Genomic DNA, 18701 nt, shown 5'->3' with positions numbered 1-18701 from the left:
CATACAACCGATTGTTCAGATAAGAAACTTTTCGCAATTTCTACCCCATTTTAACAGCTATAAGCTTCAAATTTCACCGATTGCTTACGTATATAGCATATATTGTTGTCTGAAAAAATCATAGAGATCGGTTGTATATATAGTATATATCTCATACAACCGATTGTTCAGATAAGAAACTTTTCGCAATTTCTACCCCATTTTAACTTCATATAACTGTCATATAAACTGTCATTTTTGCCCCTTTTTTACGGCTAGAAGCTTCAAAATTCATCAAATTTCATCAAATAGTTACGTTTACGTCATATATTTTTGAAAGACGTGATTCGTAGTCATAGTTTTTACGTGCAAACCACAAAAAACGTGAAGCTTTGCATCCTCACACAGATTACCTACCTATTTTTATACCTTTCATGAAAATAAAATGGTATATTAATTTCGTCACGAAACCGAAAATTGTAAGTCCTTAAAGGAAAATAGATAGACCCACCATTAAGTATACCGAAATAATCAGGTTGAAGAGCTGAGTTGATTTAGCCATGTCCGTCTGTCCGTCTGTCTGTTTGTATGCAAACTAGTCCCTCAATTTTTGAGATATCTTGATAAAATTTGGTGAGCGGGTGTATTTGGGTGTCCGATTAGACATTTGTCGGTACCGACCGGATCGGACCACTATAGCATATATCCTCCATACAACCGATTTTTCAGAAAAAGAGGATTTTTGTAATATCTTACCCAATTTAACAGATTGAAGCTTCAAACTTCACCATATATTTTCGTATATTGCACGTATTGTTGCCTGAAAAAATTGATGAGATCGGTTGTATTATAGTATATATCCCCCACAACCGATTGTTCAGATAAGGAACTTTTCGTAATTACTGCCCTATTTTAAGAGCTAAAGGCTTCAAATTTCAACGAATGCTTACGTATATAGTATATATTGTTGTCTGAAAAAATCATAAAGATCGGTGGTATATATAGTATATATATGGTGGTATATATATTATATATATATAGTATATATATATATATATTTTCGCTAATTTTAGCCCCATTTTAACAGCTAGAAGCTTCAAATTTCACCGAATACTTACGTATATAGCACATATTGTTGTCTGAAAAAATCATAGAGATCGGTTCTATATATAGTATATATCTCATACAACCGATTGTTCAGATAAGAAACTTTTCGCAATTTCTACCCCATTTTAACAGCTATAAGCTTCAAATTGCACCGATTGCTTACGTATATAGCTTATATTGTTGTCTGAAAAAATCATAGAGATCGGTTGTATATATAGTATATATCTCATACAACCGTTTGTTCAGATAAGAAACTTTTCGCAATTTCTACCCCATTTTAACAGCTATAAGCTTCAAATTTCACCGATTGCTTACGTATATATCATATATTGCTGTCTGAAAAAATCATAGAGATCGGTTGTATATATAGTATATATCTCATACAACCGATTGTTCAGATAAGAAACTTTTCGCAATTTCTACCCCATTTTAACAGCTATAAGCTTTAAATTTCACAAAATGCTTACGTATATAGCATATATTGTTGTCTGAAAAAATCATAGAGATCGGTGGAATATATATTATATACCCCATATAAACTCTAATGTTTGCCCCCTTTTTACGGCTAGAAGCTTCAAAATTCATCAAGTTTCATCAAATAGTTACGTTTACGTCATATATTTTTGAAATACGTGATTCGTAGTCATAGTTTTTACACCCAGACCACAAAAAACCTGAAACTTTGCATCCTCACACAAAGTACCTACCTGTTTTTTATTTTATATTTATGTTAAAAATCGTTTAGGTATGTAGATTTGTTCATTATATATTTCTTATCTTATACATCCGATTATTCGGAGATTACGAACGGCATAAGATTATTGTTCAGCCCCATTCATGAAAGGTATGAAGTCTTCGGCACAGCCGAAGACAGTCCCGTCCTTACTTGTTTTATTTGATTTGATACATCAACTTCCGGGGAAGTACGATTTTGTCATTAATCGAATTTAAAAAACCCAAGAACATGGAACATTGTGAATCAAACTAAGTGTGATATCTTATCTGTCAACTGCCTGACTGGATGTTCAATATGACTACTTTTTAGCGTTTTGACAGGGTGTTCAATATGGTGGCGCATAGGGCCGGCTATCTTCAGGGGGTGATAGAAAGAGATACAGAATGAGACAGCGATAGTCAATTACAAATCAGGTGATCCAATTACTTTGGAATTTTAACGTCTATGCAGAAGATATCACACATAGTTTGATTCACAATGACATGGAACTTTTATTATGTTTGTAGGTATGTCACCATCATTGTTTACTATATAGTTTGGCAGCTTAAGTAGAGGTTATGTTGCGAATAGAGTGGAAGGCAGTAGACTAGGCAGTCGAATGTCATATAATGAAGGAATGGTGTTCGGAGATTTTTCAAAGTTAAAAAAAAAAATGATAAAAGCTTTAATATAAATAAAACTATTGTTTTAATAACAACAAAAACGCCATATATATTCTGTATACATAAATTTGTAAGGATTATCTCACTTTAAAATTTGAATTAAATAATCTAAAGTTTTGTTTTGAAACTGAGTCGAGAACTGTGCGTGTGAATGTGCGAATTTTCGCCGATCAGCTGTTAGTTGCGCTACTTGGTAAAATTTACAATGGTCACCATGCTGCCACCTTGTATAGTTCCGCCATGATCGCCGTTTACACACATAAAGCTTTTTTGCAGATTATCGGAAGCTTCTCTTTTGGAGTTGCACATCATATTTACACACATCTATCAATTAAAAAGATAGAAATTTATGTTAACAATCAACAAAAAGTTCTTTAATACAAAAGAAATGTGAGCTGTCACGGGACACCATCTAGACGTGAAACATCGACATTATTTTCTTAAATTAATATATATAGAGAAACTAAGTATGGCATGATGATAAAATAAAATAGGGCAATATTTTCGAAGTGATCCCGAAATGACCCTGGGAGAGCCCCAAAATGACCTCCTAACGACATCGAAGTGATCCCAAAATGAACCTCAAATAACCCAGAGAGAATCGAGAGAGAGTCTCAAAAATCATACCGAAATTACTCCATGAGGTCACAGACGGTGTCTCCGAAGTCATCCCAAAAATGACCCCGTGAAGATCCGGAAAGAGCCCCCGGGAAAATACTAGAAGCTTTCTAGGACTTAAGCCAATTGCTGCTTCTAGATCTGACAGCTGTATCACTCCTAACAGCTGGAGTCTTAGCCTGGCAAGCGCAGGGCACCAGCACAAAACGTGCTCGATCGTTTCCTCCTCCAACCCGCACTTCCTACATCTGCTATCACTGACCAAGCCTAATTCAAAAGCATGTGACGCCAGAAGGCAGTGTTCAGTCAGAATACCTGTCATGAGTCTACAGTCCTCTCCTTTTAATGATAGGAGCAAATTTGTTAATCTAAGGTTGTAAGACCTACACATAATCTTCGGCACTTTACAGCCCCGCGCTTGAACCCACGCCTTTCCCGTTTGGTCGATCATGTGCACCTCTCGCCTTCTCTTAATCTTGCCCAGTCTAATTGGGACATCTACGGAGCAAGCTTCAAGGGATGCTCCTTTTTTAGCTAGTTCATATGCTCTTTCATTGCAATCTATTCCCATATGCCCTAGGACCCAATATAGATGTATGCTTCTCCCTGTCCCGATTCTCTCCAGAGACTGCTTACACTCTAACATGCATTTAGATGCTATGGTATGCGAAATTATTGCCTTAATTGCTGCTTGACTGTTCTCTTCCAGTGTTTATACTGCTTTGGTTACGGCTAATATTTCCGCTTGGAAAACGCTACAGTAATCGGGCAGCTTGTACGATCTGCTTATTTCTGGATCAGCACAGTATACCGCAGACCCTACTCCTTCCACTACTTTGGAACCATCTGTGTACAGATAGGGAATCAAGCAGTATCTTCGTCCTGTGATTGATGACGCTATACTACTATGGCCGTATGGTCGGCGCTCAAGCTGCCCCGAGGCACTGATTGCAGTTATTAACGCTATGTTCTTTGCTACTAGGTCTACAGGTGGAATGTGCAAAATAGCATACAGTGTAGCCGTCGGGGTTGTTTTCGGGGTTCCCGTAATGCTAAGCATTGATAGTTTGCATACCCCCTCTAATTTTTTGAGGTAGGTTGTTTTTTGTGTGGCTTTCCACCAAGCAAAACTCCATAGTATAGAATAGGGTTTACAATCGCCGTAAAAACTCAATGAGAAAGAGAGGGCGATAATCCCCATGTACACCCCAGCATTCTTTTACATATATAAAGTGCCGTTGAGGCCTTCTTCACCCGCTCCTCCACGTTGAGCTTCCATGACAGCTTACTCTCCAGGATGATTCCTAGATATTTTGTGCAAGGTTTCTCCTGTAGGGTCCACCTCTCCTAACTTAGCCTGGTCCAATTTGGGACCTTGCACCTCTTTGTAAACAAGACCATATCCGTCTTCTCCGCGTTGACTTTCAACCCGAAATTTGATATCCCGAAGCGTCCGATCCATGACAATTGCAACGTCATCTGCGTAAGCCGTAAGTTTTACGGGCCCCTCATCGAATCGCCTGAGCAGTTGGTTGATGATCAGCGTCCACAGCAGAGGTGATAGCTCCCCTCCCTGTGGCGTACCCCTGTCCAATGATTTCGTGGCCTCGTACAACCCCCATTGCGATGTAATATTCCTGCAATTTAACATACAGTCGATCCATCTGGTTAAGGCTGGATGTAATTTAATGTAATTAGGACCATCCATAATCGCCCATTTAGAAACATTATTGAAAGCCACGGCAATGTCTAAGAAGATTCCTAGAGCATATTCCTTATATTCCAGGGCTTTCTCTATGCTTATTACCACCCTATGCAATGCGGTGTCTACCGACTTGATTTTGGCGTACGCATGTTGTGTTGTGGAGAGCAGCTTTACATCCACGCTGGAGTTTATGTACACATCTATCAGCCTCTCAAAGGTTTTGAGCAAATTTGATGTTAAGCTAATAGGTCTATGGTCCTTGGGATATACGTGACCGATCTTCCCCGCCTTTGGTAGGAAAGCTACACGAGCAGTTCTCCAAGAGTGCGGTATATGATTCAGTCTTATGCACCCATCGAATATTATTTTAAGTCATTCCATGACCACCTACTCTAAACTTAGAACACGTCTTCACCGCCCATTCGATCTTGATATCGGTCACCAAGCCCGGCACTACCAGCTCCGTGATCGAAGTGTGAGTGCTGCCTGCTGGCTCTTCTAAATCATCTCCCGATGGGAAATGTGTATCGAAAAGCACCTCAAGGGATTTCTCACTATTACGTGACCATTCCCCGTTCTCTTTCTTTATTAGTTCTTGGACTACGTTTCCCCTTGCTAGGACAAACGGAAAAAAATCTAAATAGGCATCTGGACTTATGTTATGGAATAACACTGTTCTCTTGGCAAATTCTAGAAGTTGTCTAGGATCCCGCTTAATTGCTGCCTCGAGATCTAGCAAACGTGCAGCCTCGAGTAGCTGAGCCTTGACCTCGCGAATGTAGGATCCGAACACAGAACGTGCTGAAAAATGGTAAGACTTTCCAGGTATTTTTTTGTATCACACAGTGTTATCTTTAATAATTTAATCAATAATTCATAAAAACAATAAAGATATCTATGTACATATATTAACATACAGCGTGAGACAATTAAATTTGTTTTTGTAATAAAATAATTAAAAAAAAATGTTTAAGTTAAACGGTTTTATTGAAAACAATACTTACATAAAATAATAATAATACTAAAAGCTAGAAAATAATTAGGTAGGTCCTAGGTACTAGTCATCACACTCCTCATCAATCTAGGGCGTTGATCAGACAATTAAATAAAAGCGTTGGGCTCGTGAAATTTCTAAAAATGTAAGGCATAGCATAACCTGATTACGGTTCAGTTGGTCTTATATATGACTATCAATAGAAATTTGACGCGTCCAACGCTTTTATTTAATTATCTGATCAACGCCCTAGATTGATGAGGAGTGTGATGACTAGTACCTAGGACCTACCTAATTATTTTCTAGCTTTTAGTATTATTATTATTTCATGTAAGTATTGCTTTCAATAAAACCGTTTAACTTAAAATTTTTTTTTAATTTTTTTATTTTCAAGTCTTTAGTCTTTATTAAATGAAATGAAATGAAATTTAATTGCCTATTATTTCTCGATCTATTTAGTTCATTTAGTGACTCATTATTACAAGGAGCCTTTCCTGACAATTTGTTACAATCTAAGTCCTCAATACATAATCCTTCCAAAGACTTTACTCGACTCTGCGCCAGGTATGCTTGTCTCCCCTCCAACTACAAAATATTTTGATGTCACTTCCACCGGACTGTTTCGGAAATAAACAAATCCTACAGGCTGCCGGATTACTGTAGCGTTTTCCAAGCGGAATAGTAGCCGTAACCAAAGCAGTAGAAACCCTGGAAGAAAATAGCCCAAGCTGCAATCGTGATAACTTTTATATTGACAGTCAAGCAGCAATTAAGGCAATAATCTCGCATACCCCAGCATCTAAATGCGTGTTAGAGTGTAAGCAGTCCCTGGAGAGAATCGGGACAGGGAGAAGCATACATCTATATTGGGTCCCAGGACATATGGGAATAGATGGGAATAAAAAAGCGGATGAATTAGCTAAAAAGGGCGCATCCATTGAAGCTTGCTCCGTAGACGTCCCAATTAGACTGGGCGAAATTAAGCGAAGGCGAGAGGTGCACATGATCGACCAAGCAGGAAAGGCGTGGGTTCAAGCGGGGGCTGTAAAGTGTCGAAGATTATGTGCAGGTCTTACAACCTTAGACTAACAATGTTGCTTGTATCATTAAAAAGAGAGGACTGTAGATTCATGACGGGTATTCTGACTGGAGACTGCCTTCTGGCGTCACATGCCTTTAAATTAAGCTTGGTCAGTGATAGCCGATGTAGGAAGTGCGGGTTGGAGGAGGAAACGATCGAGCACGTTCTGTGCTCTTGCCCTGCGATTGCCAGGCTAAGACTCCAGCTATTAGGAGTGATACAGCTGTCAGATCTAGAAGTAGCAAGTGGCTTAAATCCTAGGAAGCTTCTGTATTTGCCAAGAGGACGGAGTTATTTTATAACATAGGTCCTGGTTTTTGATAGGGTTTTTCAGTTTGGTCGTTAAAACAAACTTCTTGTAACACTACGGACTTATTCAGTCTATGTGAGGTCCTCATGGACCGGCCAGTTCAACCTAACCTAACCTACCGAACTGTATGTAATATTTGTTCGAAATATAAGCCAAATCGGACCACAAATACGATTTTTTTGATTATCTCGATCTTTGTGCTACCTAGCGGCGATTTTTTTCATAAGTCGCTTTCTATTCTTGTATCTATTATGTGTTCCAAATATGAGCCAAATCGGACCACAAATACGATTTTTACGAATATAGCTTGCGGCGATTTTTTTCCTATTATTGCATTATCATCGGGTTCTGAACTATATTCCAAGTTTCAAGCTTGTAGCTTATCGGGAAGTTACTTAAATTTCAATTACAAAATTCGTTCACAACGGCCGTGCATGTGGCCGTGCGGCCTGCCTGTCAAGTAAAGCTAAATAAAACCGTTTAAAAATGAAGTAGAAGTGTGAAGAGCGGAAAAATGGGAGAGTCAATACTATTATTTCTTTCCTTAATCATAGTCGCTGCGATCGCATGAAATATAGGTGAGGGCGGCGTAGTTTTGCGAAGCTCTTCAGGGTATTTCCCCAATACACAGTCGGTACTATTCAGATCGTACCAATGTGGATTTATAAAAGCTTGACTAGGGGCTTTAGCTTAATATGATATAGATTATCTTTTCTAAGAAGTGAAAGTGATTACCGAACATTTCAGGGCGAAAACGAAGGCGAAGTCATTTTACTCCGTGGAGAGTAAAAAGTCTGAGTTCGTTAAAAACTCTTTTGAGTCACCCAATTTAGGTTGGTATAGGGATATAAATAAAATATATATTTTTTTTAGATAAGACAATTAGAAATAATTGTAGTGGAAGAAACTTTGAGACCTCGGCACACCTCCGTGCCCATTTTAAATAAATAATAAACTGAATAGGCGCATCAATAATAGTACAACGAACAAGAAAAGTATGAAGTCCTTCCGCGTGTTAACAGGCCTATTGATCATCACTCTGATTGTTCAAGACCATTTGGTCCATGGACAGAATATGATTCTGAAAATTGTCAATCGAAAAGCGATGGAGAAACTACTAAAACAACATCCAAATGCGGTGGAAATGACTAAAGCCGCTATAACCCCAAGGGCTATTTGTAAGTATCCGGAGGGCAGAAATACGATCACTTATACTTTGGGTACCGGAAGAGTTTCAGGTGTGTGCTTGAATAAAATATTTATTCGTCCTTTATATTATTCAATTACTTCTTTTTTCTTCGAAAAGGCGATAAACTCGTAGCAATCGACTCCAGTACAAATGATTATAAAGTTCCAACCACAATCTCGACAAAATTAACATATCCTAGCAATGGTGCGGGTGCTGAAGTGACCTACGTTAAAATTAATGTTTATCAAAGCAATGATGATGGGCGTGCGTATGCGATTGCGGGCGGGATTGGTTCAAATTATATTGTTGTTGTAGTGGAGTCTGATAATACTTATTATTTTGACATTAATTCGCGAATTTATGGAAAGTGATTGGAATTAAAATAATGATCCACGCTCTATTGCATTTTAAATAAAAATATATTTGTTTTATTTCTTACCGAAACTGCTGCTAGATGAGCACCAGATGCAGACCACTGGAACGGATCATTTCGGAACGGAAATTTGTCAAACAGCTTATGATTAATCATAGTTCGGATGGTATGCATGAAGAGTCCAACAACCATTAACATTCTCGTCTCAGAATACGAACTGAAATGAATAGCCCTGGAATATTGCTGCTGAGAAATCAGGTAATGTGTTACATTCCCATTCTAGCCGACTTCTATTCATCTTTAGACCTACTAAATATCGCTGTTCGTTGTTTCATGACTACATGCTTTTACAAACTGCGAGGTACCAGTGCTCGAAGGTGTGACCCTTGTAAGTGCAAAGGCCTTCATCGGTCCTGCGTAATTTCGAAATATTCTTTTGCCTAGAAGGTTTTATGTGGTCATACTAAACCGAGTTGGTCGGGCTAGTACCTTAATGGTGCTTGTTACCAGAATGTACCGGATCTGCATCCGGCAAAGGACCATCAACATCGATAACACTCCCTAAAACTATCGGGAAGTGTCCTTGTGGCTACAAAAACAACAACAATAATAATATCTTTTTTTCGAATTTTCGGATATGGCGCTCGTTTTCCTTTATTTTGGTAACATTCTAGTGAAAAATTGTAAAAAATTCTGGCCTAATGGAGTTCTCTCTGAGATAAGAAGAACTCATTCAACAAAAGTTTTCACTAAAGTGCCAAACCAGCTTAAAAGCCGTGTTGATGAGGATTCCTTTGAAATAAGAGCATATTCTACTGAACATCTTACCAATTCTGCAGAAGTTGTTTGCCTCTGGGCAGATCTTAAATTGCTGTTTTTCCCCGAAATGGTCAAAGGTTCAAACGGAAATTTCCTAAACAGCCATAAATTCAAATTAAGAAATGACTTATTTACGTCAATTGACCTTATGACCATTTGGAGCGATCATAAAGCCAACGGATCTTATGGTCATTTGGTGTCGTCATAACGTGAAATGGAAATATCCTAAATTGCCATAAATTCAAATTAAGAAAAGTCATAAAGTCAATTGACCTTATGACTATTTGAAGTGTTAATGAGGCCAATTGATCTTATGGCCATTTGAAGTGTTCATAAGGTCAATTTACTTTCTCGCCGCTGACAAACGTCGATGGTTAATAGGGCTCGTTTCTAAATTTCACTTCTATTGAACCTGAAATTCCCAACATTCATACTTCATACTGGTGTTAAGACAGATGCCATAAGAATGCCCCGCTGCACGCTCTGCAACACTTTCTAAGCCTTTGAGGAGTGTAAAACAGCAAAAACAATAACATAAGGCCCATTGATTAACATTTGATAGCACCGTAAATACCAAAATCGCTACCTGAAAAGCCCCCAATTAAAATAGAAAATAAGTACGAAACGTTATTAATATTTTTAAAATTTAGTCTTTATTGCAGTGACTGTTGCAGGACTACATAGATTTTTGTTTTTGTTTTATAACAATATACTCATATAATAACCACATTGCGTTGTTGGACCATATCAGAAAAAAACACGAAGTTCGTAATGCATGACACAATGACCAATATTTTTGCACCGGTCGTTTAAAAAAAAACCTGGTCACCGCAAAGATCGCATTTTATTATTTTTTGTTATATTTCTCTCATTTGTAAGCTGATCCTAAACTATTTTATTACAATATTTTTGCTTTGTTTTATGCCCATTTGCAGAACGGCAAGTTATTTTGTTAGCTCAGAGCTAATTTCAAAAACGTTAAATCCCCCATCTAGCTAGCTCTGAGTTAAAAAGTTAACTTGCCGTTCTTAATGTGGGCCTTAAAGTTCAGTGCATATTACAAAAACTTTGCTAAATATCTACGTAACCCACTATAAAGATTATATTTCCAATTAAGTTCTAGGAAATTAAAAAATGGCTTCTAAAACTGATTATATTTAATATGATATAGAAGATGAACAGACGAACAAATCCTAGGAGATAAGAAATAAAATTTAATTTTTTTAAATAAAATGTTTCGATTATATAAATAAATAAATCCGAGGCGCTATAACCTCCGAAGAGATTCAAGGCCGAGCTTTTTTTCCAATTTGCGTCGTGCTCCTTTTTAATTTTTCCTACGATTGCTTACAATAAAATAAATCTCTTTTTTAAGTAGTAGGTAACACTCGGTTAAAGTCTTAAATAAATGTATGTAATTACACTTTTTTAATAGAACGCATAATCTTCACGATCTCTGAAAATATTGAAGATAGCCCACTTATATGTAGATCATATAAAAAATTTTGATTTCACAACCTGCCTTTTAAAAATTTTATATACTGGGTGGAGTTTACCGAACTTTTGTCTTTTCCCGATATGGTCTAATATGTACCTATACATACGCATATTGCTGATAAGCTCCATAGGTGACATTGTGTGACAAATACATAATTATAATTACATTACACTACATTTATATATATACATATGGCTATAATTTCAAATATACAGTCTGACATGGTTATTATATACATAAAACAATGGTGCACAACACCGGCAGAGCTTCGAAACAAACGCAACTTCTTTGTAGTAGTAGGATGTGTTTACATGTACAAAACGAGTGTGTTATCTTATCCGTCAACTGCCTGACAGGATGTTCAAGATGACTTCTTTTCAGCGTTTTGACAGGATGTTTAATATGGTGGTGCATACGGCCGGTTATCTTCAGCGGGTGATAGAAAAAGGCGCAGGATGAAATCACGATAGTATCATTAAAATCAGGTGATCGTTTCTATTTGTTATTTTGACGTCTATGCCTAAGATATCACACTTGTCTTATCCACAATGACTTGGAGTACAAACTAAAGCTGATTTACTGCTTGCTTTACCGACCATCTGTCGCTACATTCACACGACATGTAGGTGAACGTCGAATAGTTTTCCGAAGCTCTACGAAGCTCTCGAGTGCACCACTGACACAGAATATACATATGTATACACATATAACGTCTGGAATAAATTCTCTTACGTACATATGTACGTATACGTATTGTACATACATATGCCCATTAGGGTGTGCCAAAAAAAATTTAGATATATGTATTTTTTTCTCTCACCCGAAATTATCAGAAAATATGGCCAAACAAAAATTGTGTCGGAAACGGATCTCTATAATTTAATTTTAAGAGGTCCTGCACGAAACTTGAACTTTTGCCATTTAAATAACACAGGAATATACATACATTATTTTGTCCAGCAAAGTATGCAATTTTTTTTTCTTTTTGATAAAGTGGATACCTGGATCAATTTGAGCACTAAATTCTGTACCAAAAAAATGTATCGAGTCAAATTTTCATCATTGATAGTGAGTTTCTAAAGATCTTTAAAACTAAAAATTTTTAAATTAAATTTTTTTTGCATGTTCAACTAAACTATTGAAATATGGAAAACCAGTTACATACCAATTTTGTAGTTTGTCTGACGGCTGACACAAAAGTCCCATACAAATTTTTCGTATCATCAGAAACAACAATGTTATAGGCTCACAAAGTATAATTTTAATGAATTGTGGCTCTTATCTGTAGAAACTTCTATATCGACGATAAAAATTTGACTCTCTACATTTTTTTTGTTCAGAATTTAGTGTTGAATTAGATCAATGTATTCACTTTATCAAAAAAAAGTTTTTCATAATTTGCAGGACAAAATAACGTTAAAAGCTCCAGCTCTCAAGTTTTTTAAACGGTGAAATTCCCAGTTCCGTGGAGAACCTCTTAAAATTAGAAGTGAGAAATTTGGCTCTGACTCAATTTTTGTTTGGACGTAGTCTCTTATATTTTCGGGTGAGATTGAAATAATAAATATCATCAATTTTTGGCATACTCTAATGTATATGCATATTAGTTTACATATATGTGTTACAATTTTTATGTATTTCAACTATCTTATAAACTACTTTTTACAATCAATTGCTTAGAATTAACGAATTACTTGACGAAGGCTGACACTCTGAAACTAACTCTGAATATAACAGTTATTTTCAAACTTCAATTCAAAGAAAAAGTTTGTATATTTGTTACTTAAATCTAACAAAGCATATGTAAGCTATGGCATGTTTATTTTGAGTTGTTTATGTATGTACGTATGTATTTATACTAACTTTATTCAAACATCGTGGATCGAGTTCGAGGCCTCAATAATAGCTGTGTTTTTTATTACATGCATATACATCTGCCCTTAAACTTTGTATGCATTGCTAAATGCACAGCTTTATCCACACTTATTAAGTAAGTGTTTATAATATCAGCACTTTCAAGTTTCGTTATGTAGCTTTTATGGACTTTTTTTTAACTTTTTTATCATCCCTATTAAAAACGTCAACCGAGGATATGTGAGTAATATAGTTCTATCGTTTTAGCATTTGCGGGGCAGTGCTGGCAAAGTTTTATTGGGTTATGCGCAATTGTCGATGAGCGTTTTTAGTCGCAAATGTAGATGTATGTTCATATAGAAAAACACGGCTTATAATCATGCCATTATTACTGTGATAATATATTTTATTTTGAGTGAACAATTTTTTTAATAAGAATGTTCACATTGTTTTTTCGACAGATGTCAATGTACTGTAAAAATCAGGGGCGGAAACTGTTATTCCTTTTATAATATAATTCCTTGCAAAACTATTAGTTTTGGACTTTTAATATATTTGGAACAAGATAAAAATTATTTTCGGATTTTTATTATTAATTAAAAAATTTTTTTTTATTTCGGATAAGCCGTTTCTTTGTTATCAAGCCGGACTTTTATTTTGCCCTTAAAAAGTAAAAGTCCGGATCTAAGTTTTATTTCCGGAGTTTAACTAGTTCTATCGGACTTAAAAAATAAAAATACAGATTTTTCTTTTATATGTCGACTTTTATGGAAAACGTTCGAAAAATAAAAATGATGCATGATTCGACATGATATTGCTATAGGGATACCTGGGAACTCAAACATTTTCACATAGGAAAATTTTTTTACCAGGACTTTTTCGACTCGGAAAAGAAAATTATTATTTTCCGTCCCTGGTAAAAATCAATTGGCAGAGTAAAAATAGAAATTATGAAGACAAACAAATAACCGCTGTGATAGCTGAATGGGGCCAAAACGTTACCGATAAAGGAGTTTAGCAGGTCCCGAAATGTATATTAGACTGGGTCGATTTTTTAACCGATATCGCGCCATCGATTTTGCGATAGGATTTGAGCTCAGGAAAAAGTTCCAATACGCATAACCAAAAAAATTATTTTCGAGCATTCAAAATTTTATTTTTTTGCTTACTTATTTTCGACTTTGATTTTTAAGGTTTTTTTCACGACCTACTAAAAAAATTGTCAGTAAAAAAATGAAATTTCGCAGCCTCTAAAATTATTTTTTTGAATATGCGTAGTGGAACTTTTTTTCCTGAGCCCAAATCCTATCGAAAACTCGATGGCGCGATATCGTTTAACTTTCGTCCATACAAATCGACCCACCGTAATGTACATATCTGTAAAACGAGCTGGGGCAGTTTTCTTATAACTTTCTTCTGTTCCAATTAATAAATGTTTTCATTCAAAAAAATTTTGAATAATAATAATGATGACTAAAAACTAATTGTTAAGGCTTTTAGCTTGATTCGGACCCAAGATCTTAAAAATCATTATGCCCATAAAACAACAACAAAATTTTAATTTTACTTAAATTTTTTTTGTAAAGAATTAAAGTAAAATTTTACGAAATATTTCTTGGACGTATTTTGACTTTAAAAATAATATGTTTTAAAGTTAATTTTTTGTTGTTCTAATAAAGGTCATAACCGTTACGGTATTTTCATAAGTATTAACGCTTTGAATGGGTTATGGAATAAAAAATTTTACAAAAAAAGTTTCCAAATTAAAAATTTCTACTCAAAGTTTTCAAACCAAAAGTTTTGGCAAAAAAAAATCGTAAAAAGTTATATTAAAATCTATTAAGCAACTTATTTTCAATCATTTTATTTTATATATATATATAGATATATATATACATATATATATATTTTTTTTTCGATTTAATCGTACAGAGAGCTTAAAGCTCACCAATTCCCAAATGTTTGGGTTTAATGAAAGAGACCTATTTCGCAGAATTGACACTAAAATCTCTCTGTAAAAGCGTTTCATAATGCTTTGAGAAAAAGCATGAGATTTATGAAAGCAGAAGCTACATATTCCCTCAAAAAAGTATAGAGCTTTGAACTTAATAAAAAGAAATGAAATCTACAAGTATCTATGAAAGTTTGTAATTAAATAAAAATATTTTAATTAGTTCGTAAAGCTTTCTTTTCAATTTTGATGCGAGTTGAGACTTTTTACAGAACAGCTTTCGGTAAAATTCGAACTTTTGAAAAAAACAAAAAAAATATCAAAAGTGAAGGTATTTTGAAATTTAAAGTCCACTTGCAGAACGACAATTTATCTTTTTAACTCAAAGTTAACTTGGCATGAGGAGTTAAACGCATACATTTTTCACAAGTTTTTCAAATTAACTCTGAGCTAAAAATATAACTTGCCATTCTGCAAGTGGGCCGAAGTATTTGGAAATTAAATTTCAAAATTTTTTAAGTATTCAATTTTTATATCAATGCACGGCAATATACAGCTTAAAGCACAATCGAATGCATGGCGGAAGAAATTTTACGTCAAGCTTTTCGTAAAAACGTTTTTCTGGCTTTTGGAAAATTCTTTTTTATTTTTTGTGTTACAATTCAATTTAGTTCATGAGAATTCTTCTTCCCGTTGAAGCAGGGCCAAGTCCAGCCTCTACACATTCTATGCGCTTTAAACTTTGGCATGTCTTTAGAGGTGGAGCCCTGACACACGTAGAAAACGAAATGCCTTTAGAAATGTCACATCCTTGCCCTTACAGAAAAGATGCCTGCTACATACTGCAGACTTTCGGATACACTTTTCTCAACATGCCTAACTTTGTAAACTAAATGCTTGTAGAATTGGGTATCCTACCACTGCTAGAACAACAGGAAAAACATTGGAACATACTCCGGTAGTGAGGCTATTTTTCTTGCCGGAATCGCCGAACGGACTTCCAATATTTCCAGTTACGTATAAAAATCCGGCTTATGCGCTGATGCCATATAAAATAATATTGATTGAAGAGCTTAAAGCTCTTGCTGCGGTAAATGCGATTTACCGTAGCACATTTCACAAAACCGGCCTCTCAGGGCCGGATTAACAAGTAGGCAGAATAGGCAGTTGCCTGGGGCCACAGATTTTAGGGGGCCCCCGAAAAATTAAAAAAAGGCTTCTAAAATTTTCTTACAAACATAAAATTCTAGAGAGTGAAAGAAAAATATAATCAGAACTGAAAATATTTTTACTCCAATAAATAAAACCCAATTGACGGCTTTCAAAAGGTGACGACCGACGAACTAGACAAGGTTCCTAAAAGGGACATTTGCGACTCAAGTGAAAGGAGAGTATATTGAATAATAAAAAGGAATTATCTCAAAATGTTCACTGGTTGTTATTATTTTGGAAAATTTCGGTTATTTTTGGAACAGAAGGTGTAGAACCTTCAACTCTATTTGACTACTATTCGTTTAGGGAGTAAGTCATTGCAAAGTGAAAAAGCAGTTTTGAAAAGTGTGCTTTTTTGTACGGACCGTTAGAAGAGGGTTTAGTTCCATTCCATGAAAAGTTCAATGATTTTGAGGATAAAACAAAACAATTACTGCCTGGTTTAGGTTATACAGAAATCGTAAAACGTACTCGTCGTAGCAAAAACCAACCCAATGACGGAAATGCTCCAGAAGTAGAATTTTCGCCTCGCGATGATTTTAGGACAAAAGGTTTCCTCGAAATCATCGACAATCTTCACAGTGAAAGTATATGGAAGTTTCAGAGAGATATGCAAGTGATGGAGACCTCCACGAAGCTATAAATAACTTAGTTAGTTTTTTGTTCTAGAGGTTTGGAAGAATTTTTCATTGAAATGAAACAATTCCAAAGTTACGTGAACTCCAGATACACTGATGCACAAAAACTCATAGTCATTTGTATAATCTTAATCTTATTAAATATAAACTCATCTTTGTAAACTTTTCACTCTAGAAATTTTCAAGTACTTGACCTTGAAAATCCTATACGGAGCCTTTTATATTTCCAAAATATTATATTTGTGTATTTTTCGAGTCTTCTGCGCGATTTAAATATTCTCTTTCGTCGGTATGAAATGGTACCCTTCACGCGACTCATCTTGGCGAGCCTTTTCAGCTCCCTTATAAAATTTGATCACATTTTGTTGTTGTATTATCAATAAATCGCTTTGAAAGCGTGCGAGGGAGTAATACTTCAATTTTCTTTTAATCACTTTTTAGACATCAAAAGCGATCAAAAAAACTCATTCTTGTAAAAAAAAGAAATCTACCAAATGACATGGGGCATAGAGCTGAAAGGTTAATTTAAAATACTTAAATACGTTTATAAAAAGTTCAACATTGAAACTACGAGAACGATTATTTTCCCACGCTAATAATTTGCATTGTTAAAAAAAAGCGTCAATACGTACATACATACATACATACATAAGCATCCCATTGAATAGTTAGCGCATTGGCATTTAATAAAAACGTTCGAAAAACGTCGAGATGTTCTATTGCAGCAGCTGTGCCACACCCACCACAACCTGATCTTGACAAATTCACACGCTGGCATTATTGAGATCTTTTGCTATTTGTAGTTTGTTAGAAAATCACAGTTTAATTCATTACGCGCCACCGCCGTCGCCGCTTCAGCATTGCTTATTATCATAGTACTCGTCGGCAGGTAAGGTTTGTAATTACTACAAAGCGCTGCGTTAGGCGCAGATTTTTGACGCAATGGCGGTTGATAACCGCTTTCTTCTTCACCGTCGTCATCGCTATCGGAGAAACTTTCCGGCGCTGACCAACGACGCTTGCGTGCTGACTCAGACATTGATGACGTCTCAAAATCCTGCCGCCCATCATGCTCTGGCCTTGCATTCGTTGAAGATGGTGATTTGGTGGATTGCGCTGCTGTCGATGTGCAGTCGCGCTGCACATTTAATTGTTGTTGTGTTTGTGTTGCAGGTTGAGCTGGCTGCATTTGCGGTGCGGGATAAGCGAAGCGCGCGTAACTATCAGTGAGCGCGTATGTTGGATGTGCAGCGGCAGCGCTAACGCTTAGATGCGATGGCATAAAATGAATTGTACCATGCGGACTACGCAATATTGGATATTGAGCGGAAGGTGGGCAGACGCCAGAGGCAGGTTTAAAATGTGCAGCCGCCGCCGCTGCTGCATATATGTTGTCGCTGAGTATAAGCGGTTGGAGATCACGTTCTAAGCCTTGTGTTTCGTTGGTTGTTGTTGTTATTGTGCGCGCTGTTGCTGTTGAGGCATTGTCATGCAAATATGAATGCTTATTATTACTATTATTATTATTGTTATTCTGCTTGTTGTTTTTGTTGTTGCTATTATGAATATTCGGTGGTTCGCGTTTTGTGAGGGAAATGCAAATGTCGCCAACTTGTAGACGTTGACATCTCAGTCCGAAAGCTTTAAAAGAGAGTTCAGGATTACAAGATGCCCAGCCTTGGCCGTAAACAAAAAATGGATGATCGGTGGAAACTTCCATGTCAACCTGGAATGAGAAATAAATGGTAAACGTTTAATGAGTACAATACTTATTGAGCAGATATCGCGTTCTTCTCAGCGAAATAAATAACACAAAGCAAATGTAATGAACTCATCAATCAGAAATGGGTGCAGAAACGCACAGCGTTCACACTCGATCCTGATCAACCTGACACTAAACCTGTGGCGCAATGAAGGTAGAGTAGTACAAAGCCATCATTGCAAAGCAAGACAAGATGAAAGAGAGTTAAGCATT

The 18701-nt window shown here is 36.1% G+C and overlaps 1 protein-coding gene across 14 annotated transcripts in view; it reads right to left on the bottom strand.

The window, feature by feature from the left end:
- Positions 1 to 2510: 2510 nt before the first annotated feature.
- Positions 2511 to 18701, bottom strand: part of Atx-1 (Ataxin 1) — a 137019-nt gene continuing 120828 nt past the window's right edge. For 12 of the 14 annotated variants that reach the window (XM_067783264.1, XM_067783265.1, XM_067783262.1 and 9 more), the window contains one exon: positions 10201 to 18452. In XM_067783264.1, coding sequence (XP_067639365.1) covers positions 17520 to 18452 — 933 coding nt within the window. In that variant the 3' untranslated portion in view covers positions 10201 to 17519. Of the gene's footprint in view, positions 2809 to 10200; positions 18453 to 18701 lie in introns of those variants that run through there. The other 2 variants (XR_010952952.1, XR_010952953.1) reach the window with 2 other exon arrangements.

The sequence above is a fragment of the Eurosta solidaginis genome, chromosome 4 (assembly GCF_040869045.1).
Source record: "Eurosta solidaginis isolate ZX-2024a chromosome 4, ASM4086904v1, whole genome shotgun sequence".
Classification (NCBI taxonomy): Eukaryota; Metazoa; Arthropoda; class Insecta; order Diptera; family Tephritidae; genus Eurosta; species Eurosta solidaginis.
Note: the sequence above shows the minus strand (reverse complement) of the source record. Positions and strands in the feature narration are given on the sequence as shown.